The following is a 26,260-nucleotide window of genomic DNA, read 5'->3' on the forward strand; positions in this document are numbered from 1 at the left end:
CGCTGTTGAAATATACATGGAAGATATATAACCAAAGGTTGATAGAATCTATCATATGTTCTCCCTATATGCGGTCGAAATCAAACCCAAATTCCCTTGAAAATATAAGTGAAACATACATGGCCGCCCGAATCACTTATAGCTAGCCTTCCGCTATATATCAGAGATTCTTATTCCCCCCAGAGCCCAAAAAATTGGCATCTTCGTGACAGGAATTAATCTTAGAATATGTCTTGTTGCAGCATTTGTTATCCGTTTTATTATACACACCCTCCATCCATCCAGTAGCTCTATCTTTATTTTGTTCCTTCAACTGCAAAATACGATGATCAGAAGTTACATCTCAAGGTTTCACTTTTTTCACAAAATTAGGTCAGCTAGAAACCCTGGTAAAGAAAGATGCCTAAACTAGCCAGAACATGCACTTTTGGTGCTTTGCTTCTGTTTTCTAGGTTTAGTTGAGCGAGAGCGTAAACGGTTAAACAGTTAGTTCGATAAAGGAGGACGATACATGGGGATCAAATCCGTATCATGGTACATAGGTAAAATTGCTTTTCACAACTGCCATAAAGAACTATATGCATATAAACTTCATGTTAGATTGCTAATGATAGACGTATCGCCTTATTATATGCATACACACAATTATGATCTTATGATATGCATGAACGACTGGTGTTATCATTTATATATTTCCTAGTGATGATCCGAACTAATACAAGACTTACGAGTATGTGAAACTAGAACTTGACTTTATTCCAAACCATAAAGAAAACAAACAAAAACATTAATTTCTTAATCTAAGAACATCTTCCATTCTTCCTTGAAAGTAGGGGCGGCGTACGCTTTAGAATTTTTGTCCCAGAATTTGAAAATTAATTGTTTGCAGTCACGATTTGCTTTAATTTATAGATAACAAATGATGCTTCAGTTTGAAGAAAGGACTTTGGGTGGTGTATTTTCCTTGGCAAAGAAGAAAGCAGATACCTTGCAACTTGCTTGGACACTAGTAAACTAGTGGCAAAAAACAATTGCTTTTTCAAGAAAAATATGTCACATAGATAGATCTGGCGCGGTCTTATGTGACATCTCAAAAGATTTAAAATCAAATTTAATTGGAAACATCAATCCAATAAACTAAAAGTCTTCTAATTTTTGTTTGTCATCTCATGGATCAAAACTGTAGTACTAAAGAGTGGAACACTTTAACACATATATATTTTGGGTCGATTATATAAGTGGTGGATTGTTATGATAGATATCACATTAAATAATCATTAATTTTGGTCCCGAGTTTCAACATCAACCATCTGCCTCGGCCAAGTTGACTGAAAACCTACCAAGCCAATCACCACCGTTATCTTGTAATACTCCCCCGATACTTGCAGAGATTTTTTAATGTGATCGGTACACGGGATGGTACATCATATGTCATTATACAAATTGTGGGAAATGTGTGCTAAAAGGTTAATAATTTAAAAAATAAAATTTTTCACCACTACTATTAAAACATGTAGTGTATCATTTGTTTTCCGTCACAACTAAAAGTTTCCCCAACACTTGAGCCGAGAGCCATTCACATGAAGTTTAACTGTTTCTTCAGGAGGTGGGTCCCAAGCTGGAGACAATATTACACTAATCCATATAGTATGAGAGACGTCAACCCACTCGTTCACAACCATAACAATAATATTTTAGGAAGATACGGCACATCGAATACAACCTTCCTTTCACATGTACATGCACTCTTTGTAATTATACTAGTAATTATTTTTCTAATCAAAACCTTGAATATACTAGAAGCTTGCAAGGGTTAAAATATTTGTGAGCATAGTCAAGTAAAGTAGCTGTTATTTTGGGGCACAAACAGGGCTTCGAAATTGTTTTGTCTGCAATTTAATTGATGTGGATACCAAGCTTAAACAAAGATTAAAGAACTTAATGGTGACACATTTGAATATGATCCGGGAATTAATTAATTATACAACATTTTATATGGTTTGAATTTGGTGCTTTGTCTCTCAAGAAATATAATACCCACAACATAGATGGATTGACATTCACATAGAATTTCTATTTCCGCAGTATGCAAACTAAGAGAGAGACTGTTCAAGAGAGAGAGAAAGAAATTTGAACTATTTTAAGTTTTTGAATTTTGTGAAATGGACTAGTGGAAAGGGTTAATAAGGGCATATGATTGAATTAAGTGGTTCAGATCTCTTGTCCGCGTGCTCCAAACACAGGAATCTAAAATGAAACTCGATCGCAACAAACATGATCATAACAATTATCTTAGAGAATTATTATGATTAATATATAATTTGTTTACGTGGATATTCCTTCTTGCCTACCTACAATAACGAAGGTTAGGCCCTGAAAGTAACAGATTAATATGTAAGCATTAGAAACTAATTCAAATTCAACTATTAAAGCAAAAGAATTGTAATTGAAATTGGATTTAGGTATGGAAAAGTCTTAAGTTGACCTAAAATTGGTGCATGGACATCCATGCATCATTGAACTTGATTATTAATGTTGCATTAGTGGTTAAACGAGATTAGCTCCTCATTGTCGGTCATAATCACAAAGTGTCACGTTCAATCTGAAGAAAAAAAAAAGAGGACTAACACATTATGAAAAAGATAACCTCACACATGCAGATAAATATTATGATGAAAAGTAGTATGTAGCGCAAGGAGGACAAGAACTTCACCAGTGAACTTCAGGACAAGCTTAATGTTGCATCATGAATCATACACAGAGATTTGAAGATTCTTTCTCAATTGTGTTTTGAGTACGAACTATGCAAGATCCATGATTGCATATTTAATTACAATTAATATTGGTCTTGTTCATCAGCTAAATGGATCTTAATTGGCTAGTGGTAATGTGTAGTGGTAGTTTTGCCACAACAAATTTTCTCTATCTTTCCTAAATGTTTTTACTTTTCACATAGCAAAAAAAGGGACCAACCAAACGACTTTAGCCCGAAAGCTTGTTAATTTCATATATATCAAAAAGGAAACCATGCCTAATTTTACTAAGACGTGTAGATTTTTTTCTTGGAAACGTCTCTTTTCTTAAGTTGGTCACAGTAGAAGGACCATTTCGGTGAATGTTTTTAAGAAGAAATGATAGCTTTCATTAGAAGATTAAAGCAGAACGTATAAATCAAAGGAGTAGCAGACAGATGCAGCAACCTAATGACATCAATATTCAATTAACAGATCATAGATGAGGTCCGGGGGATCCTTAAACCAACAACAAAAGCAACCACTGTGAAGGGCATATTGAGCTAGTTGATGGGCAATGGTGTTAGCTTGGCAGCGCACATGGAAAGGATGAACTCTAGTAATCATAGCCATCATTGATATAACATCTTTCACAATTGGCCTAACGGTGGACAAATTAATGGAGATGGAGGACTCCTTCAAAGCAGCAACAATCTGGAACGAGTCACTCTCGAGAATCAGATTTGTAAACAAACACATTTTTTTTCAAAATACTACTAATAATGGCGGTGAGAAAGGCCCCTTTGATTCTAGCAGTGGTAAGGATGATGAAGGTGATCAAAGTGGCACCTCAAAAACAGAAGATTTAGAAATTCGGATGAATCTTACAGATGACGTGTAAGTGTCCAAAGAAAATAATTGTTTTTCTTAAGAAATCATTAAACCTTTTATGGTATATATAAGTATAAGAGTTTTTTTTTTTAAATAAAATTAATGGGTGTCAGACAAAATTTGGGTGTACAAGGGACAACTCTGAAGTCCGAACTATGTTGGTGGCTTGGCTGGACTGTAGCATAATGGACTCTTATAGCCCATTAGTGATTAGATTTTGGGTCCAAAAACAATGTCAGAAGGAGATGAAAGCTCTATACAGAGCAAACAGTGTTTTTCTTGATCGCTTTTGACTTTTGAGAAAGTATACAACAAAGAAAAATTGCAAATGACCTCAAAGAACGAAGAGTGAATAATCAGCTTTATTTTGCATCACCTTTTTCCAGTCAAACTTAAGGGACAAAAGTCCTAATGAACATTTTGCATCACCGGTAACCCTTGCAAGAACACTCACCATCTTTAAAATGGTGAAACCTATTCCAATCTCTCACAATAATCTCTCTGCTAAAAAGGTTAGATATCATTTTGGTTACATCATGGCAATCCCAACAGACCCTGAGGTTCTTCACAATCCTAATCGGCACGCCTTCTTTCAAAGTGATCAATCCGAAAGCAATCGCAACCTTCTCGCTATGTTTACACAACGAATCCTCTTTCCCTTCTTCTTCCATGTCGAATAGCACAGGATTTGCATTAGCCACATAACCCGCCAACTTCAGTCACGGGAGATTTCTCCCAACATTGTCTCAATTTCATTATATTGAGAATGAGACTTGTCTCCTACGACCATCAACCTCTAGGACACTGCAACCGGGAAGCTTCCTCACACCTTTTGCCTTCATAGTCAGCTGCACGTTACTAACTCCGTCCCAAAGCTTGGAATCGGCATATATGTTGGACAAAAGCACATAAGCACCATGATTCTTGGCCTCTGGTTCTACTATCTTTCTTGACGCAAGCTCAGCTATTTCCATATTCTTGTAAATCCTACTAGCGTTAAGCAAAGCCCCCCATGCACCCGCATGAGGCTTCATTGGCATGTTGTTTATGAAGTTCAAGGCTTCATCTAAACGCCCGGCATGGCCATATAAATCTAACACGCATCCGCAGTGCTCTAGCTGAGGTTCAATCCCACATGATTTCCTCATTGAATCGAAATGACGGCCTTCCTCAACTAGTCCAACCGCAGTGCAGCCCTTTAGAACCGAAACGAACGTAGCTTCATTTGGATGGACCCCTTCTTTGTTCATAAGGGAGCAAAGCTCAAGACGCTTCTCACCAAGTCCATTCCCAATGCACTACTCCACGTATACACATTCTTTTCTTTCATCCCAAAACACCTCCACGGCCTTGTTCATGTTCCCGCATTTCACATACATGTCGATGAGTGCAGTCCCCAACGTCACTGTCATCCGCACCTTGTTCCTCTCTATATATGCATGAGCACATCTACCTTGATCCAATGCCCCCATGTGGGAACATGCTGATAAGACCGAAACCATATACACCTCATTCACCCTCACACCCTCCATTTGCATCAAATGGAACAAATTCAAGGCTTCTCTAGACTTCCCACATTGCGCATAACCTGCAATCATCGCATTCCAAGCAATGGGGTCCCTCTGAGGCATTTCATCAAACACCTCCCGTGCAAAACCAACATCATTCTGCCATACCAAATCAGGCCCAAAAGTTTTCTCAAACACTCTGTGGCACGAACCTAACAAACCCAATTCAGCATACATGAAACTTAACCCGCTTTGAACACGCGGGTCGTTCTCAAACCCGGTTTTATCAAGCCGCTATGGCCGGTGGGACTGATCTCACGTGCCAAAAGCTGTGCGCACGTGCGAACCTAGAAGTTGAAGGTGTAGTTATAGGGTGAAAGATTGTAACTTGATCGGAGAATTCTGCTGTAAAAGTCAAAACTTTTGGATGGCGTGGAGCCTTTGGAGTAGGCTCTAATCATGGAGTTGAAGGCGAAGAGTGTTGAGTTCTGGCATTGGTCGAGGACTTGATTGAATTAATACAAATTGGTGCGGTTTCTGAGCGCAATGGCGGCGACAAAGTGGCCGGAAAGGTGAGGGTCGTTGAGAACACCGTTAACGAGCGGTTGGGAGTGGATTTGCTTGAGCGCTCTGAGGGTGCTGTATGAGTCTACGAGGGAAATTGTTGGGTGTTCTGCAATGAATCTTAGGGAGCTCTGATGCAAATAATCTTATGATGCATTTGTGTGTCAAACATCTAACAAAAATACATAAAATCAAAACACCCTTTTGTTCTCATGCAACGTCATTAGGCAAATAACATTGGAAATTTCACTCGTTTATCACTAATTCGTGGATATTTGATTGATATGTTGTCGATGATTAGTTTTAATTAGTTTTTTTCTTTTTTTTGGGAAAAAGGCTTCTTCACATTTCAAACAAATTAAAGCATACACATAAGCAAACCCAAGGCTCCAACAACACACATAAACAAGCAAAACATAGGCCCAAAAAACAAACTACAAAGGGTCTACCAGTAGTTAAAGCCCAAAACGCATTAAAAACCCCAAACACTGGAAAGTTCTACGCCAGTCGCCGCCGTTCTCGATCCGACCATGTCCTCGTCCACAGCCAAGCATCGCCTGAGTAATTGCAGCATCTCACCACGATGAACTTCCCGAGCACAACCACAAAGGAAGGATAGCCAACAAGTGGTTGGAAGAATTCTTGTTAGTTTAGTACATTGTCATAAATATAGAAAAAGTTAGTTGCATCTACTAACATGGAGACACTTAAATAGTACAATATATACTACGATCGTGTCTACCTTACTCCTCACTTGTTACGCCATAGGAGAAGGTGAGTTAGATGCAATTAAGTCATAGGAGAATGTGAGTTAGGCGCAATTTATAATAGGTGACAGAGTATTCAGTGAGACTGCCACCTTACGACAACATATAAAGATTATGGCTTTTGTGTGTCGCACGGGGGATGAGTCACGTCGTCCAACTGCACGTACTAAAGCTTTTCTCTTTGCTAGGTAAATTTTCCTCCTATAATCCTATTAACCAGGCTTGGAACCAGTTGGCAGGGAAAGAAGATTTTACCTTTTATATGCAATGCAGCACCAAAAACATGAAGTGTTACATCTTACATGATGAGACCTTTTGTTGAGGATGACATCTGGGTGCTCCATAAGTTTTGTGTGTTTGGAAAGCTTTGCATCTCTAGTTTGGAAAGACTGAAGGCGAGCTAGGGTTAGCTAGCAACCAATAAAATACAGGTAGCTAGGGCAGTAGTACAGTTTCTATATTCCTTATGGCTCATGCATGTACTCGTAACCAGGGCACGAGTGTTTCCTTCAGATGACACAAACAGAACAATGTACGACCCGAAACCTCACAAGTTAAAGTAGCTATATATATATATATATATAGAGAGAGAGAGAGAGAGAGAGAGAGAGAGAGAGAGAGAGAGCAATGTGCTTGATGTTGGATGCATTCCGCTCTCAGTCCTCAATAACAGATTCGATTTACTTCTTATGTTCTATCTTCATGGCCAATGCTTTTTTCTGCTATCAGTTAATTGTGATCTATGAGATTTAAATTTCGAACTGATGGTCTCCTAAGAAAACCGGAAACTGGGTGCACGAGAGTAGATGGTCACAAGCAATTCACGATGCCTCAAAGGAAACAAAAGGGAAGTGATTTTCATAAATCAAACAGAACCAACAATCATTATTAAACGTGAGTGTGTAACATGCTAAATACGATGTGTAGAAATCAATTTCCAAACAAAAAGGAAAGCAGTACAAATTAAGAACATTATTCTAACCAAACCCAGTTGATTAATCACCAGGCTTGATTTGCAGGTCCTTGGTCACAACTTAATTTGTCCTCAAATCAGTCATGCATATATGGTAAAATCAAAATCAAGAATCTGGACATGTAAACGATGATCGTTCGGAATTATGGAAAGGTGCTGCAAAAAGAAATCCAGATATGTAATTTGTGTTTTCCATTATAACATTTCACCATTGTAGTTTTTCTATTAGTCGTTTTACAATAATTGGAGGACTAGATTTAATTATTGTAGATGAAATCATCACGCATCTGACTTTCTAAGTAATCTACAGTTGAGTGCAAATAGAGATCATAACCATGCTTGATGGGATAACACGATAAGGTCCTCCAATGATCTGATTAGGGAAGCCGGTTATATGTATAATGTACTAATGCTTGATATGCATGCCAGACTCAATATGTCAACTAAGTCGATGAAAAGTTGAACTTAAGCAACGAAATCCTAGGCTACTTCAAATTATTTTATAATCCGAAGTTTTTAACCTTTAAAATATCAACAAAAAAATTAACTGTTGAAAAGCTGGCTTGATCGTAGCGTAAAATATATCAGATAGACAGAAATCCAAGCAAAGTCTTTGACATTTTGAGAGTTGAGTCTGAGTAGTGGAACCAAAATTCAAGCGTTTGGCGTTCGCAAGTCCATGCATCCACTGGCAGCCTTGACTTTGGACATGACACTCAACTGCTCGATCGCAGCAGCAAGCTTATCAAGAAGAACATCTCTGTTGAATATTATACCCACCCCATCAACTTGCTTTGCTGCAACCTTCCGAACTCTCAAGTCGTAAGCTCCAATAAACTATTAATATAGTTAAAGATTTGTTAAACTCGTAGCCCCATACATATAACTTCAATTTTTATACCAATAAAAAGAAAAAAGGAAAATACTTTGCTTCGTTCGAAATTGCTTTTAAAAATATCACAAGTTTTTTGTGATATTATCACCGTTTATAAGTGTTTTTTATTGAACAAATTAAAATGCTTTTAGGTTTAAAATCTTTTAAGTCGACCGAGACTAAAAAATTATTATTTTTTTGTTTATATTAATAAAATTCTTTTGTACCACACAAATTTTCAAAGTAAAATAGTTGAAGTTGTAACTCGTGAGCTTGTAAAAAGAATATAAAATAAGATAAAATTAGGGAATTATTATTAGTAATTTAAAAATTTTATTCTAAATTTCAAACTTTTTATATTAGAAAAGAAATATACACTTCTAAAAAGTGTAAAATAAAATTTTTAAAATGCCAATAACACTTTCTTAGAATTAAAGCAAGAGCTGGTATTGAGGACACCGCGGCGGCTGGGGAGGTTGCGCCGGTGGAACCACGCAGTCGGAAGGAAAACTGAGAGCGGGAGCGTGGTAGGTCAGTCGTCAGTACCCTACAAAATTAAAATTAAAGAGCCGTAGGGGCCCCTTAGGGCCATAGCATAGGTGTCAATGACCCTTTCCTTCTTCTAATCTTATATACTGTACTCATATCCATTTACCAAAATACCCTCCTTTTGAAGGTGGAAGGTTTTACAGATGATTAACCTTTAGCCTTTAATTTTCTTCATTTCTTTCGACTTAACAGTCAAAAATTAAAAAATAAATATAAAAAAATAAATATAAATAAAAATAGCATGACTTTAATTTATAGTTACAAAAAGAATATATTCATTAACACTTAAGTTCGTACCCTCGCGATGCTTTGAAATTGAAATGGAGACGTTGACCCTCTGTTGAGTAATATTTTTCTAGCAAAAAAGGATCACATTGAGAGGCAGAATACAAGCAGCTTAATCTGGCCATTTTTCTTCAAACAAACAGTTCAAATATCCAAAACTTTTTACCTTAACTAAACAAGTGGTAAATCTGTGGATTTGCTTGATATTTTGTAAGTTGTGAATCTGATTAATCGTGATTACGAATAAGGTGTAATTCTCAACTAGTATCTTTTGGACTTGAAAGAAAAAAATAACCGTGATTCATCATTAATTTTTCCTTTTTTATATAAAGAAAAAGCAAATGATAAATCAAATCGTCACAAATTTAATCACTATTTTTTTATTTGAATTCTCCAGATTATCCAATTAATCCTTAGCCCATAACAAGTTCCTCGTTAGAAGCCTCGGTATTCAAACATGCAGTTGCTAGTTTCATAAAAATGAGTGAGGATTCTCACCGGATCCTCTTTGTAAGGATTCCAGGAATCTTCAAATCACATCCGTTCATTGTATATTATGCGGCCAGTTATTGTTAGGTACTGTTTATATTCAATTTTAAATAAAAAAATTTACAATAATTTTTTATCACATGATATATGATGAATGCATGTTGTTGAAAAATCTCCGGATCTTCACAAAGAGGATCCGGCGAAGATCCTCCTGCCATAAAAATAGAAAGGAAAAAACACTATTATTTTACTCTATTGTCTAGAATTGCAAGTAAGGAAATGGATAAGAGAAACCAGAAGGGGGGCAATTCGGTAATTCCACCTACCTGTCTACTCTCTCAGTCTCCCTGCAGGAAAGAAGGAACCAGATCCCTTCCAGATTCAAATGAATCGAGCACAATGATCAAATAATCCGCGTAATTGAAATTTGATATCACGGTTACAATTATTATAATTTTTAGAAAATTTCTATTTGTAATCGTTGGATCGAAATTTAAAGATCCAGATCATTTGATGAGAGTCTGGCTCCGGACGGGATCCGGTCACAGAAAAGAAAGCCTCCTGTCTGTTTTCACCAGAGCTCCTTATAACCCCACCACCAAGCTCTTACCCCAGTAGAAGAATCTCTGCTCCTCTCCTCTCCTCTCCTCTCCTTTCTCTCTCTCCCTCTCTGCCCCCTCTCTGCCCTCTCTCTGCCCTCTGTCTCCCTCTCTCTCTCTCAAAGTTTTAAAACTTCTGGCTTTCACAAGTTCCCAGCCATAGAAAAAGCAAAACCTTGCAGTTGCAGAACACTTTCTTCCTCTGCAAGAAAAAACCTCATGATTTCACCATTTTTCTCACTCATCCCAAGCTCTTAGTAACTTTCACAGCTTCTCGTGAGTGATGGGCGTGATCTCCTCTTTCTCTCATACTTTCCACATTACAGTGATTCTGACATTAAACCCACCACTTTTAAGCCTCTGATAATCCGATTAATTACCCACACAGCATTTAAATTTTGTGAACTGATTACGTTTAACATATATGACGAGTGGGAAACTCTACGGTTCTTCTGCGGACATGAAAGTAATTTTCCAAAACGAAAAGCGACCTCGCTCTTCTGACGTTCTCGAGTCTCTCTGGATTCCCACTCCTTCCTCTTCTTTTCATGGTAATTTTTTTATCTGCTTTGCATTTTTACTTTTGCTATTTTATTTGTTGGGATTGTTGCCTTTCTGAATTTTTTTTTCTTTTTCTGAAAATTTAGACTAATGGGTTTTTCTTGGTTGACTTGATGGATTAATGTTAAAGCTTGAAACTTTCACACTTCCAATTTGAACTAATGTAAGAGTTGGTAAAGGATCGATTGTTTCTCCATTTTTCTGCTAATTGTTGCCAGTTCTTGCTGAATTAACGCGTTAAGATTGAAAGTTTGAAGCCTTTTGGATCTATAGATCGAAAGCTTGAAGCTTTTTGCATGTTCGGATGAAAAGCTTGAAGCTTTTTTCATGTTTAGATGGAAAGTTCGAAGCTTTTTGCAAGTGAAGATTGAAAGATCAAAGCTTTTTGCTGACATATGTTGAATATCTCTAGTTGCTAATTTCAGTCCGTAAACAAAATTAGAGGACTTTTATAATTTGGTTGCTCCATTTTTTGTGCAGGTTCAAATTCAATGGTTAATTTTGAAAATGTAAGTGAAGGGGACTCCTTGGATAGGCCTTTCTTCCAACCCAAACAAGAAAACGAGGATGAGGATTATTACGGTGGCTACCTTCATCAACCCGGAAAGAAAAGGCGGCTCACGGCGAATCAAGTTCAGTTTCTGGAGAAGAAATTCGAGTTAGAAAACAAGCTTGAACCTGAGAGGAAGGTGCAACTTGCTAACGAACTTGGCTTGCAGCCTCGCCAGGTAGCAATTTGGTTTCAAAACCGCCGGGCGCGGTATAAAAACAAGCGGTTGGAAAAGGATTATGATTCATTGAAAGCCAGCTATGATAAGCTCAAGGTTGATGTTGATAATCTCCTCAAGGAGAATGGAAGTTTGAAGAATGAGGTATTAATAAATTCCTAAATTCGATAGGCAGTGCCTTTTAGTGGCTCAAATTCGCATGATGAACTCAATCCTTGATCGCACATTCAGCCGTTAAATTCAGCCATGTGTGTCATACTTTGAGTAAACAGTAATGGTTTAGTTTTCTTGTGTGTAAGCAGGTTGATTCCCTCAAGGACGTTTTGCTTTCGAGAGAGAAAGGAAAGCCTGACGGCGGAAATTCGGATTCACACAATGCAATCGATTCATCGGATTTGGTGCCCCGGAGTGCAATTCCGAATGAAGATTCTGAAACTGTGACCAAGGGGGCAATGGTGGTGTGCAAGCAAGAGGATGCAAGTTCTGCGAAAAGCGATGTTTTCGACTCGGATAGCCCGCATTGCACTGAAAACCATTCACCGTTGTTAGAGCCGGCGGATTCCTCTCATGTGTTTGAACCAGCTGATCAGTCCGATTTCTCGCAGGATGAAGATGATGATCTCGGAAAGACCCTCTTGCCCCCACCACAGCCGTACTTGTTAAAGCTTGAAGATTGCTGCTATGATAATTTACCCCCTCCAAATTCTAGTAATTTCGGGTACATCCCTTTGGAAGATCAGCAGCCCTTTTGTTTCTGGCCTTATTGAGGGAGAGACGGTCATGTTTCAGAGCGTAGACTGCTGCAGTGCTGCTCCATTGTGCTATCTAATTAGTTCTCAGTTGTAATTATGGTTAAAAGGGGAAATGAATCAAATAATTAGCCACTAATTATGTTTATGTTTCCGGTTTATGATATGATATTCATGTCTCCGGTCGGAAAACAATATCGACACAAACCTTTTGAATGAATTCTTCTGCACTAAGAATGGCAGGCAGGCCAAATTAAAACAGAGTCAAAAAACCAATCTTGGCAGATGTTCACAGAGAATTATCTAAGCAGATTGTTTTAAATTTCTGGGAAAGATTACATTAAAATTTGAATTATTACCGAGTTTTAAATTACTAACTAATTATATAATTACACTTGTTATACCAAATTGTTTTTTCAACACACTAAAAACTCATTTGATGCGCAACAAATCACACGCACTCCAAAGAAGATTAAATTATTATCAATGTTTAATATTTTTGAGTGTTTTTTTTTTCAAAGTAAATTAATGTGTTGAATGCTACATGTTTGTGAAGTAAGATCATCTCCAATAAAAATGTCAAGAGAATCAGAGGGCTAAAAATAGCCCGAAAATCGTTACAAAATGAGGGCTAAATCAAATGGCTCGTGGGCTCCATTGGACAAAAAAGGCCAAAGGGCCAATTGGCTAGCCCAACCCAGCCAGCCAGCCCTGGGCCAGGCCAGAAATTTGCCGTTATATTTGAATTTTTTTTTATAAATATTTTAAAATTCTCATTTTTTCTTATAAATTTAAGTTGTAGTTTTTAAATTTAATTTGTAGTTTTTAAATTTAATTTGTAGTTTTTAAATTTAAGTTGGTGTAGTTTTTAAATTTAAATAATAAATTATGTTTGGTTCTATGACCTTTTGGCCTTCAGTTGTAGATAGTTTTTTGTTACATGACTATATTTGGCCCTCGATTGAAGATAATAAGAAATGTGGTTATGCACTGTTTATTAACATATTAATTTTTTGAAGGACAAGATAGTTAAAACGAGTAATCTATCCCTCATTTGATTGAAGATGGCCTAACGGCCAGGACAAGTATATAATTTAATAACAGCGTGAGAGAGAGGAACACATGAAAAATATGGTTTGGTTCTTATTTTGAAAAAGTCAAATTTTCTGGTTTGATTCTTCTTCCGTGACAATTACTTGTGTGTGATTGGCAATGGCAATGACTTTCTGGACAACCCCGATCCCGATAGCTTATTGGGGACGTTGACACCTTCTTTAGGTTATTTAAAATTTAAATATCTCACCGTGCAACGAAATCGATGTTAATTTATTATTCATTAATGTACGAGTTAATTTTAATTTTATAACCAATATTGTTCATTTAAAAATATGAAAATATTATATAAAATATATATATATATATTTCAACATTTGTACATACAATTTTCTTAGAAAATTGTTATTAACATTCCAAAAATCTCATTTTGTATATTAAATTTTATATAATTAAAAAGAAAAATATACTTGTAAAGAGTTAAATAAAATTTTTAAAGTACAAATAACAGTTTTATTTTCTAATATTTTAACCTTATTATATACATATTTGTCCTCAAGATTGCGTCCGTTGCAGAAAAATCTTGCTGATGCAAGCGTGGGATTTTGCACAAGAAATCGAGTCCTTGAAATTGTAAAACAAACCCCTAATGAGGGAATATAATATTTACGGATATGGTCCTCTGATTTATTTAATTTAATTTTATAGAATATAGATTGCATCATGCATGGTCCATGAGAAATATAAAAATGGAAAAATTTAATGAGATTGAGAGATATGAGTTCTACTGGTTTGTTACACTTCACGTGAAAAATATAGAACCTTTGCTTAGATGTGAAAATTTTTAACTTGCTGGATGGAAGAGAAAGAAACAGTAATTTTGATTTGACCCCAATTAAGTTATGGGATTCTCTTTGGATCATTTTCTTCGGAATCCTCTAATCCTGAGAGTTCAACATATTATGAACGATTAAAGTTCAAGTTTGTGGTGAAGGAGAAGAGGATTGTTAGTGCTGGTGCAATAGGTGCAAAGCTTCAATATGAGCGGGTATTCAACACACAATAAACCTTGACCGTTAATTGTGTGTTGAACGTTCAAGATTAGAGGATCTCGAGGAAATCGATATGGAGATGATTCCAATCTCTTAATTTTTTACTGAAATTGTAGTGCATGGATTTCAACCATGTTTTTATATCATTTGTTTTCTTCGTGATGCTTAGTCGTTAACCGCACTTTCGCAAAATTTGCTCTTAAGCCCCGGCTAGCTGCTTAATCAACTTGAAAATGATGAAAGGGCATATAAATTACAAGGAGTGAGATAAAAGATGCTGCCGTCCATGTTGGACTAATGTGTAAACTCCAATGCAAGGGGGGTTATTTTCTAAATGGCTTAATCTAATCATCAAAAAACTTTTTAATCATGTTTGTAGAGTTCTGTTGTAGTTAAGTTCTGACGTGAAAATATTTAAAAACTCTGTCAATTCTTAAGGCGGATAGGATAAGAAGGTGGAAACTTCATCTCCCAAACATGCTCTACTCGATTGGGAAACAAAAAAAAAATTCAATAGAGGGTTAGGAAGAGTTTTTGTCACGACAAACATTCCCAATCACACACAAGAGAAAAAGAAAGCGTTAATTCACTCAAGCAAACTATTAACTTGTACATTTGGGGCAAATCAGTTCACTCTCTAAACTCATGATAAACTCCGATTGTAAGGTTGGGTCAAACGGCAGAAGCACATGAAAACTCTGATTTGTTAGACCAATCGGACAATACAAAACGACCTGCTGTCGTACATAAGTTTTTCTCCTAATTAGTTAAAACTCAAACACACATGAATGGGTTCCGTGTGAGATGTGAGAGCTCCAACAGGGACCACACTACAAGTTCTAATGGCTCAAGAAAACTCCCCAGCAAGTAGGTCATTCGTTGGCAAACTATGCCACGTGGACCCAAGCCATTTGCCCATGGCCACTTCAATATTTCCAACTTTTAGATATTTTTTATCCAATGAGATACTCTTTGGATCCTCTTTGTGAGAATTCTGAAAATTTTTACATCGTGTCTGTTTATTGTATATTATACGATCATAAATTTTTTTAAATATTTTTATTTAAAATTAAATATAAATAATATTTAATAAAAATTGATCGTATAATATATGATGAACGAACACGATGTAATAATTCTTAGAATCCTCTAAAGAAGATCAGGGAGGATCTCATTATTTTTTATCAAACCAGACCACCAGAGTACCGACGATCTCATAATGCCCTCTTCTGAAGCGGACAATCACATTGTCCGGAGGTGTCATAAGGGGCTAGAACAATCCATGTACGTGGCACCTTTCTATTGGGACAGCACAACACCAGATAGCATTTTAAATGGACAGGGCCTACATTGGAGGCCATGGATGCAGATATGCATGCTACGTGGCAACCACTCCATGGTGGTTGCGAAGGCGATGATGGGTCCCTTTCAGTATTCAGCGTTTCAGGGGAGGCAGGATAAGATGTAAATGGGCGGGCGATACGTTGAAATTGGGCCCTCAGATTGTGATATGGGCTTTTGTTTGTATTCACAGGTCTGCCTTTGTTTGACCGTCCACACTCCTCTCCGGGTGATGTCACACGTGTACGGTCGTTTTCGTGGGTCCTACTACCCACATGGCCGCCCATACCTTGTCAGCTGATGCAAGCATGGAAGTGGGCCAGTTACTTCGACAAGCTAACTGGGGTTCGCTCTAAGCATAGCAGCAGGAAACTGGTTAGGCAAGCTGACCATCTTCTCGGTCTAATAGAACAGTGTTTCGGGAAATATCGATTTTAAGTTTCTATCTATATTATACTATTAGATCGAAACGTCACGTAAATATTAATCCGGTTCATAAAATGGCTCTTTTAAGCATAAAGGTTATTGTTGGTGGAAAAAAAAAATTGTATATCCGTTTCATCATTTCTTCCTCTCTCTCTTGCCGAGTGATTCTAGCTATGACTGAGATAGAGCTGGTCATGCCAAGTCCTCAAAATGAAGACCTTAAGTGACCATCACTGCTTTCTCACCACATAAGTTCATGTGGTAAGAGAAAAAGAAAAAAAATGGTATGAAACATGGAATATGAGAGTTTTTCTCATTTAGTAAAAGCTTTCGTGTCACGTTACACGTTTGTCCAAGACATACAAAAGCTATTCATGTATTAGGGTCCACCCAAAGTAGTTCAATGTGGAACACGAAAGTGGGTGTCCCTCTTTAGGTATATTAGCATACGGATGATGTGTCACGGAAGCCCTTACCGAAGAATGTCTCATATGCAACGCACTGTGAAGTGTAGTCCAACGCTTTGCTTTTCAACCTAACTTTGGGTCACTTAAGATGCCTACAACATTAAAACAAAAGCAATCCAATACTAAAGCCCAATAGGAATACTTGACAGCCATTCCCTGCAATCTAGCACATGACAGGATATACCCTAACGAAACCAGAATGCTCAACTCCCAACTCCTTGAGAGATTTTCGGGTGTCACCAGTTATATACAAGTATGCGTCTATCTCTTTTGCTATGATGAGAGAGAGGCAAGCAGAGAGGATAAAGTTAGATCGATGATTATGTAAAACTTAATGAACTGAGTGTTTCACTTTAATTCCATACCCCATCAAATGACAAGAAACTTAATCCGAAGGCAAGCATATCATAGATCATAGCAACTCAGTTCCGATACACGTGCATTAATTGCCTCGAACCACAACTGAACAAATCATAGTGAATAATGTCATTCATACCATGTTTTTATACCACATTTCTATATCATCTTATGTGGCATCTGATGTGGATAGTAACATCATTTGAAAAATTTGCAAAACCCAAGAAAATGAAGGAAAAAGACTCATTGTTTACTGCAATCATCATTTAATTAACTAGTTTTTCTTAATTATTAGTTTATTAAATAATGAACTAAATTTAAAAATCTGATTAATTCAAATGATGTAGTTGCCCACATTAAATGCCACCTAAGATGGTATGAACATGTGGTATAAAAACATGGTATGAAGCATTTAAGAGTCGTCATTGCTTCATTTCCCAGCAGCACATCGCAAAGCATTCATAGACCTACAGCATAATATCACCCTTCCTGCAGTACGAAAATCCCCAGCCTTTGATACCATGTATTCTCTGCTTTTTATGAATTTATGACCAACCCCAGGGCTGTTACCTGGTGTTGTTGTAGATCTAAAATCATCTTTATATGCTGCATGAGTACCTGAAATATCACCAAAATTATGAGCAGTACTGTGAGGTGTATCCTGGGACTAGCACTGTGGTGATGGGAAGCGAGTTGGCTGACTTGCTCTCCCAATTCTCTTATGGGGTTGGCTTCGATTGTTTTGATCTACTCTTTGTTCTTTGGCAAAAGCGACCTACCTTCAATGCATGCAATTAGGGCAAGAAGAATAGCACATATAGCCTAAATATGCTATTCTTCTTGCCTTGAAGCTAAATGTGCTATTCTTCTTGCCCTAATTGCATGCTCAGTTGTAAAAGTAAATGTTCTTAGTCACTTGAGCTATGAAAAAAATATTAATATACTGATGGTTTTTTCTAAATACTTCGGAATTACAAGGCTGAGGGAAAGTACTCAAATTGCCGGAGAGAACTGGAAGGAATGGAAGATGCAGAAGCAAACACTTGGTGGGTATTTATAATCCTGGCAAAGTATGCCCTGTTAAGATCCTAACCTCCACTTTAATTGAAAAAAAAAAGTAAAGAAAAAAAATCAATTTGCATGGTTCCTCCCATAATTAGGAGATTAGTGCATGTTTTGGCATTTCTCAAAGATCTTTCTCATCTCCATAATTTGCTAGTCCACTATTGCTACTTCTCTCTTTTCTAAGCTTACACATCTCTTAACGATATAAAACAATATTACCATAATTTGATTTGCTTAAAGAGGTGGAAAACTGGGACGAACTTCTCTGGTATATGGTTGATTGAATGTTCGGTGCTGTTTAGTATGAGTGTAACAATATTTTATTAAATCTGAAATATAAGTATAAATTTATAACGCATTTAACGCATTAATTAACTGGATAGTGTCTGCTATTCAAGTTTCCTAGTGACATGAAAGTGTTTACCAACACCAAACTTTAACGCTTAAGATATATTTTTCAGATGTGTACTTTTCATTTTATAAATCCTAGAGTCGTCCTTGCTTGATCTTTCATTGTTCTCAAGTGATGCTTTATTGTTTGAACATTGCAGGGCAGTTTACCTAATTATCAATGAAATTTAGGAAAGTTTATAGGGTACTTAAAGCGCTAGGGTGATTAGTTTAGGATGAATAAAGCAAGCTAAGTTGGCCTCCTCCACCACCGAAAGGCACGAAGCCTTAGAGATTCTTGTGCCAAGGTGATTAGGGTGAATAAAACAAGCTAAGTTGGCCTCCCCCCTCCACCACCGAAATGCACCAAGCATTAGAGATTCTCGTCTACTATCCTACTTGTTATATGTATAATATAATATGTATATATACCGGTCCTGTAAGGGAAGAGTCATTTTTTTTCTTCAAAAAATAGGGATTAGTTGTGGAATTCATTATACATCGAACTTCTACGATTTGAACTCTCTATTTTGTAAGTCTCAATTCATAGATCATCTTTGCAAAAATTCAATTCAATCTTAAACCATTTGCGTGTATTTAATTATCACATGAAGTTTTATTATTTCTTATAGAACAAAGTTTTTGTCAATTTCTTTGAACTCAATTAGATATATTTTCGATTTGGCTAATATTTTACAAAGATGATCTAAGAAGTGGAACTAAAAAAATAGACGGTTCGGATCATTAAAGTTTAATATGGTGTAGACCACACAACTAATCCTAATTTTTTAAATATGGGATCCCTTCTCTTTTAAGTCCTCTATATATGTGGATGGTTATAACTACTTGTACAAGCGTAATTACAACACTTTGGTCCACAAAATTCAACTGAAGCACATATGTCCTTACTCTAATCAGGTTTGGATTTATTTGTTTATGGTAATGTACAAAACTTTCTAGAGGGTTTAATGTTTAAATACAGCCTGTTGATTTCTATCACTTGATCTTTTTAATTCCAAATCACTGTAATCTGTTGTTGCGTTGGTGTATTTAAGAAATAATTTGCGACTGACTGCCACTAACTCACAAAAGCTATTTGTGGATAGTAAATGGGTGGTTGCAATCAATAAGACCAGAAATTTAACCCAACTTGATAAGAACTTTTGCTTTTGAGAGGTAATTATCAACTTTTATATGCAACCATTTGAGTCCGACAAATGAATATTATATAAATATTAGTTTGAGTTCCAAAAGTTTGCTCTAGCTTAATATGTGTGGCTAACAGGCTCCAAGAAAGAAAGAAAGAAAACAGAGCCTAACCTCACCAGTTACAATCAATTATCATTCTTGAGATGAATTTCAAGGAATTAGAGTTTGACTTAACCATAGAAAATTATATCATGTACATTTTGCTTAAGTTTTATTGATTACGACATTGCTTATGTAGTGAGAATTTTAACTTGAATGTGAGAGAATTTGTATATACACAACTTATTTCAACAGATACGTATTTTGTGTGATGATTTGTTGGGTATATATGTTAGAATGTGAGTTAGACAATAAGATTTAAACCCGGTTATAATGTTCAAATTGGTACGTAAAAGTTTACTAGAAAAGATGATGATCGTTACTTTGTTTAGGATTGAAACTCAATATGAATACTGCACCTTACACTCGAAATTGGACAAGAACATCAATTGCAGTTTCTTATGTTGATTCTAATATAAACACAACATGAAATGAACTAATATATGGTTCGTTTGAGTGCTTTTAAAATACCTGAAACCGTTTCTGGTGAAATTGATTTTGAGTTCGAAAGCATTTAAGTGCTTTTTGAAATAAGTACTAGATACTTGCTTCCTTCATGAAGCACTTAAAAGTACTTTTGCAGGATCTACTTGGATTTTTACTAATGATTGATTTCAAAAATATTTTCATCAAAAGCTTTCAGTTATTTTGATACCGTTTGGTACGTGAGACGGGACCGAACCCAGTTGGACGAGCCGTTTTGTCCCACGTTTGGTGTGCCAATTTGACTGGAACGCGTTGTCCCGTGGAACAAATTTTAGCAATTTTTTGGTTCCACCTTACCCCTTTGGAACAACTTGTTCCAGCCCACGGGACACAAATTTATAATTTATTGGACAACAATACCCCTCTTCTTTTTCATTAATTCCACTGTCTATCCCTCCCTCTTTCTCTCGTACCCTCCCTCTCTTCTACCCAAGGTTAAAATATCGATATTATTGACGATATTTTGCCGATAATATCATTTTTTTTAGAGAACGATATTTTCACACTTATCCATTTAATTATCGTCAATATATCGATATTATCGCGATAATATCGGAGACGATATTTTCATAATTTTAATGCATTAATTGGGAAATATATCGCGATATTATCAATAATATCGATAATATCGCGAGATGAATCCCAAACCGCTCTACACAGCCACATCCAGACAAGCAGTAACCGCTACCTCAAACCCTGAGCGCAAATTCGAAGGCCAGAGCGGCGACGACGGCGACGAGGGTGGATACGAATGAGGGGGAGATGGATGCGGCGGGGGAGGTTGGGGGGAGCCGGAGACTCCTGGGAGGCGCCGATGGCAGAGAGGACGGCGAAGAGGACCACCATGAGAGCGACGACGGAGGATGCCTTTGAGACTGCCATTGTTGATAGGGTTTGGACCTTTCTGTTCGTTCGGGAATCTAGGGTTTTTGAAAACTCAGAGAGACTGAAAGCACAAAGTGGCGCAAGTTGGATTTGAGATCCAATTTTGAGGTTCTGAAAGTGAAAGGGCGAAAAAGAACGAAGATGAGGGTAGAGAGAGTGCCGAGAGAGACAGAGAGATTGAGAGACTAAAAGATTCAATTTTGAGTTTCTAAAAGGGCAAGGAAAGAAGAAGAAACAAAATTTTCTTCTTGGGTTTCTGAAAGGTCAAAAGCTGGTGATGGGTGGTGATGTGAAAGAGGTAAGGTGGACAGCTACTTTCATCATATGGTCTATTATGAAAACCACCCACTTGCATGGGTGTGGGCTTTTTATATTTTAAAAGTTTGGGAGGTATATTATATTATTATATGTATATAAATGTTATATAAATTATAAATTATTAGATATTTTTTTCCTATGCAAGCATATTAGATATGTACATAAAACATTCACATATGTATGTTCTTTTATAAGAAATAACATATTATTCAATAATTATTTACATCTGATATAGTAAATTTAATTAATTCATATAATATATAAGAAATTTACCTAAATCCGCCTAGGCCGCTTAGGTGCTCGCCTAGATCCCGCCTAGCTGCCTAGGTGTTAGGCGCCAGCCCATCGCCCGACCGACTTAGAGCCTTGGTATTTATAGCTGGGGTTTTTTGTGGGGAGTGGCGGGTAGGTCGGGCAGCTACCCGTTAGAAACAGGCTGGCCAATTGTTATTGGTTCGGCGCAACAGCTCACATTGCTTAATCCATTGCTTAAATGAGTGTAAGATATTGTACTAATTCATTTTATATAAATGATTATGGTGTGTTTAAACTTCTTTCATTAATTACTACATATTTTCTACACTCACAGTGTTTGCCAGTTCGCTATATAATTAACTTAAGTTAGTTAAATCCATCATGCAATGCATTTCCTTCCATTTTTTTGTGATAAACTAATAGATAATTGACTAAATAAAAATCCTGCAAAGGTTCAATAAAAATTTCCAAGTTTTTCTTACAATTTCCGTGGTTTTTATTCAATTTTTATCGATATCAATAATATCCCGATATTTCCATCGAAATTTCCGTATTTTTGGACTACCGATATTTCCGATATCATCGATATTTTAAACCTTGCTTCTACCCTCCCTCTCTCTTGTAGCCTCATCCTCCTCCACCACAAAACCAGCAACCCAACTATGGCTAACCCAAACCCAGCTTATTCTCGACGCCTTCCTTCCTGCTAGTCCCACGACGAGACCGTCGCCAGCGATGCCCAGGACTCGCATCGCAAAGAGGAGACCAAGGTCGTTGTTGACGATGTCGAAGCTCCTCCACCGTCGCCGGTTCAGTCCTTCCGCGCTCCACCTTATTCTCCGACCCTGCAGAAATTGATTGAAATGAATTTGCAGATCGGACGAAGCCTCTGTAAATGGGGGAAAAAAAAACCAATTTGGGATTTTTCTGTGTTTGGTTTTATTTATTTTTTGTTATTTAAACATCAACAGAATCTTAACTATCATTGCACCCGAAGAAAATTTAAGTCAATTTGGGTGAGGCATGCCTACCCAAACCTAGAGGAGTTAAATTAAACACCAAAACCTCAGGTATGTCATAATTAAATTCAAAGCCAAAACGCGGAGAAGGGCAAGCTCAAACTTGAGATCCTTGAGCTGGGCCAAAAGGTCAGGCTTTGTCTTGTGCCTCAGCTCATGTACCTTGATTCTCGCTATTGTTGCTGCGGGTGTGCGAGCTCTGCAACGGCGGCTTTCTCTTTAGCTTGACGGGAAAATGAAACCCTAAACTATTGGTTTGAATAGAAAGAAATTAAAAGAAGAGAAATATGGGTTTGAATTGAAGAGACAAAAATGAAATGAAGAGAAAGTATGGGTTTGATTTACTGAGTTTGATTTTTACTGGGATCAATCTGGGCATGCAAAGAACAAGAAACATATGAAGAAGTGAATGTAAGAGACATGGGAGAAAGAGAGAGTCAAATAAAAAGGGTAAGTTAGTCATTTAATCTCGTTCCGTCCCGTTCCATCTTGCGCGTACCAAACATGACACGAAATCTTTGTTCTATCCCATTCCACCCCGTCCCATTCCATCTCCTTCTGTCCTGTCCGCGTACCAAACGATACCTTTAAAAACACTTCCAAACGAGCCCAAGAATAGTGATCTATGCTGTTACAAAAATATGCTTAATTTTTACCTATTATTAGTTTAACCATTGAACTTCGACTTCCAAATTATTATAAGATGTATGTTTGCACGTTTGTGATTCCATAAAATAGTGCAAGTCTGCAGTTCTAGGATTAGTTACAATGTGCGGTTACAGAAATAGTGCAAGTCTGCAGTTATCGGATTTGCCTTTCAACCCTACTTTGGGCCACCTGAGATGCCTACAAATCATTCAAGCAAAAGCAATCCAATGCTAAAGCCCAATACGAATAGTTGACACCTCGCCATCCCCTTCAGTCTAGCTCATGACAGGAAGTACCCAAACGAAACCAGAATGCTCAACTCCCGACTCCTTGAGAGGTTCTCAGGTGTTACCGATTGTATACAAGCATGCACCTATCTCACTTGCCATGATGAGAGAGATGCAAATGATTGTACAAAACTGATGAGTAGGGAAAATTCCCTCCAATGCTAGAATGTTTTATTCTTTACCACAACTGAACAGATCATATTAGTAACAAAGTACAAGGTTATTAGGGTTTATGACCGCTAAACTAAATATTCAAGAGTCGTCACACACATTCCTTCATTTTCCATATTCACATCATCGCAAAGCATTCATAGATCTTCGGCAACATGTTGAGTATTGAGTCAAATTATGCATTGAGAATTTGAGAAAATAGACATTTAGCAAATCGATAGATAATGTATACAATCTAAAAAACTCAACCATCGGTTAAAATTTAAAATTTCACGTCAGTTTCATGAGCGAAAAGACTTCTTAAGATAGCGAAGGATGGTCCACATGAATGTGGAAATAAAGAAGAGGACAATACCAGAAACAATTGCGTATTTGAGGCCAAGGTTCACCAGCAAATTTACCAGAAGCCCGGCCAGTACAACACCAAAGAAATTTGCAGACAATGCTGACCAGAATGGCATGTCGAGAATCGAAGCTATGATGGCCCCTGTCCATGCTCCTGTTCCGGGGAAAGGCACAGCCACAAAAAGCATCAGACCAAGCCACTGGAACTCCTCTACGGGGCCAGCCTTCTCTTTAGCCCTCACAAATAGCAAGTTAAGGAACTGAGCTGCGGCCTTGTTCTTTCCAGCAAGGAACGATGCAAACCTCTTCAAGTAAAGTATGATGAAGGGCACAGGAACCATGTTCCTACATATACATAGTCCCAAACTCTGTCAATTCCTAGACTATCTTACTTCGTGAATTTTAATGAAAAACTTGTAGATCACAAAAATATCACATTGGACACCACAATGCCATAGCTAGTGCAGAAAGGTAAAATGCTAAAACTTGAAGCACCCTTTTGATGGAATGGGCAAAAGGCAATAGACATTACGAATGTCAGGATTTCAGACAGACATTCTAGCGGCCCACTTTTAATAACACCGATAGCAGTGGAACCATTCACTATGTATTGTATTTCATTTTGTCAATTTACCGATGTGGGACGTTTTACATTCTTCATCGAGAACAAAATACGAAGCAATCATTAAAGGCAACATTGTAACTTGTCAAACAACATTGGTGAAACAAATCCCAACAAAACTCATGTAGAATTTAAAAAGTGCTGATTGGCTATAGTAGAGAAAAAAGACTAACCCAAGAACGGATAGAACTGTTAGCAGAACAGGCTTAAGTTGCAACCAGTAACCAACAGGAATAGCCCCACGAAGCTCAATGACCGGAAGTGTGGCAAGAGCAAACACCACAGCCTCATCAGGCCAGCCGGAGCTTCGAAGCACCGTCGCAATCTTCAAGCCAAAGTTGGAGGCTCTAATGGAATCAGCCGCCGCCGCAGCAGCAGCATTTGCATCCCCGGAAGCCGCGAACCAGGCAAGCGACACAGATGCCCAGATCAAAACCCAGAAGGCAAATTTGACCGGCCGCTCCTCAAACAACGGCAAAAGTTCATCTTCCTCGTCTGTTTCAGGAAACCCACGTGAGGAAACTCCCGTTGCAGCGCGAGCGAGGGGTGAAATCGCAAAAAAGGGATTTGATTTGGGCAAAGTTTGAAACTTAAAGTCTGCATTGGGGCTGAAAGGGGATTGTTTGATGCGGGTAATGATTGGGCGGCCAATTTTTGGTGAAAATACGAAGTGGGCTTTTCTGAGAGACAAAATTGACGTCAATGGCGATGGGGATGCTGATAGAGATGCAGCCATTGCTGCAGAGTTCGACTGATAGAACCCAAAAGATTGTGGCTTTCGAACTGAGGCAAGGTTTTAGGGGTTTCTGTTGGGGAGTTAAGCTCTTTGAGTGAGGATTTTACTGCGTCCAGGCAGGGATTTATAGACACCCATCCGAATGTCCGAAAGTGGGTGGAAATTGTAGGGTGGTTTTATTTAAAGTATGGGGTTTTATAAAGAAATTTCCGGAATTGGCCAGGTTTCGAGATAGCATCGGGGGTTGAACGGCACAAGGGAACAAGTGTGGAGGAATTAACGAGGTTCCGGTGGAGTTAAAAGTTATGCGTTGCAGGGGTGGGAAAGCAACAAATAAATTGGTCCAATTTTCTCTCAACAAAGACAATCGGAGTTGACTTTGTTATTGCATCCCCTTCCATTTTTAGGTAAAGTTATGTGCGGGTTAGGACTGGTTTAGTATTGCTGTGCTTTGAAAAAAAATTGTTATGAGAATAAGCGACTGTGAAATAAATCAGCAGAGTGTTTGGTAAACTTTTTTGTAAAAGTGCTTTTGGAAAAAAAAACAGTCTGATAGTAGGTCTTTTCATTAAAGGAGCACTGCAGCTCTGTGTGCTTTGAAAAAAAGCCAGTTTTCCAAAGCTGCAAATAGCAGCTTCAGCTTTTTCCTTTGATTTCAACTTATTCTCACAGCAACTTCCAAAATAAGCCTTTTTTTTTTCAGTTTACTAAACACCTAAAACCCTCATAGCTTTTTTTCATGGGTGTTTTTTTTAAGCAC

The 26,260-nt window shown here is 37.5% G+C and overlaps 2 protein-coding genes and 1 pseudogene across 4 annotated transcripts; 1 reads left to right on the forward strand and 2 right to left on the reverse strand.

The window, feature by feature from the left end:
- Positions 1-3,967: 3,967 nt before the first annotated feature.
- LOC126606523 (putative pentatricopeptide repeat-containing protein At5g40405) lies at positions 3,968-6,378 on the reverse strand (annotated as a pseudogene).
- A 3,762-nt stretch (positions 6,379-10,140) lies between these two features.
- On the forward strand, positions 10,141-12,408 carry LOC126608601 (homeobox-leucine zipper protein HAT5-like). Its single transcript, XM_050276555.1, has 3 exons — positions 10,141-10,782; positions 11,273-11,664; positions 11,823-12,408. Exons 1-3 carry the CDS (start codon positions 10,656-10,658, stop codon positions 12,285-12,287), a joined length of 984 nt encoding a protein of 327 aa, XP_050132512.1. The 5' UTR covers positions 10,141-10,655; the 3' UTR covers positions 12,288-12,408.
- Positions 12,409-17,380: 4,972 nt separating this feature from the next.
- On the reverse strand, positions 17,381-25,846 carry LOC126606236 (uncharacterized). Of its 3 annotated transcripts, none has more exons than XM_050273591.1 (3): positions 24,938-25,846; positions 24,153-24,487; positions 17,381-17,583 (listed from the first exon to the last, which is right to left on the reverse strand). In XM_050273591.1, exons 1-3 carry the CDS (start codon positions 25,498-25,500, stop codon positions 17,396-17,398), a joined length of 1,086 nt encoding a protein of 361 aa, XP_050129548.1. In that variant the 5' UTR covers positions 25,501-25,846; the 3' UTR covers positions 17,381-17,395. The 3 variants fall into 3 exon arrangements, with proteins under 3 accessions (XP_050129548.1, XP_050129549.1, XP_050129550.1); XM_050273592.1 differs by lacking the exon at positions 17,381-17,583 and adding an exon at positions 22,105-22,517 and having other exon boundaries at positions 24,938-25,845; XM_050273593.1 differs by lacking the exon at positions 17,381-17,583 and adding an exon at positions 22,595-23,720 and having other exon boundaries at positions 24,938-25,842.
- Positions 25,847-26,260: the final 414 nt, after the last annotated feature.

This window comes from Malus sylvestris, chromosome 16 (assembly GCF_916048215.2).
Source record: "Malus sylvestris chromosome 16, drMalSylv7.2, whole genome shotgun sequence".
In the NCBI taxonomy this organism is placed as follows: Eukaryota; Viridiplantae; Streptophyta; class Magnoliopsida; order Rosales; family Rosaceae; genus Malus; species Malus sylvestris.

Excerpts from the sequence above, each read along its gene's own strand:
- LOC126608601 (XM_050276555.1), top strand. The coding sequence starts at position 10,656 with ATGACGAGTGGGAAACTCTACGGTTCTTCTGCGGACATGAAAGTAATT. Across the intron at positions 10,783-11,272 it reads TCCTTCCTCTTCTTTTCATG|GTTCAAATTCAATGGTTAAT; the intron begins GTAATTTTTTTA and ends TTTTTTGTGCAG. Across the intron at positions 11,665-11,822 it reads ATGGAAGTTTGAAGAATGAG|GTTGATTCCCTCAAGGACGT; the intron begins GTATTAATAAAT and ends GTGTGTAAGCAG.
- LOC126606236 (XM_050273591.1), bottom strand. The coding sequence starts at position 25,500 with ATGGCTGCATCTCTATCAGCATCCCCATCGCCATTGACGTCAATTTTG. Across the intron at positions 24,488-24,937 it reads ACAGTTCTATCCGTTCTTGG|GAACATGGTTCCTGTGCCCT; the intron begins GTTAGTCTTTTT and ends ATGTATATGTAG. Across the intron at positions 17,584-24,152 it reads CAAATACGCAATTGTTTCTG|GTACTCATGCAGCATATAAA; the intron begins GTATTGTCCTCT and ends GTGATATTTCAG.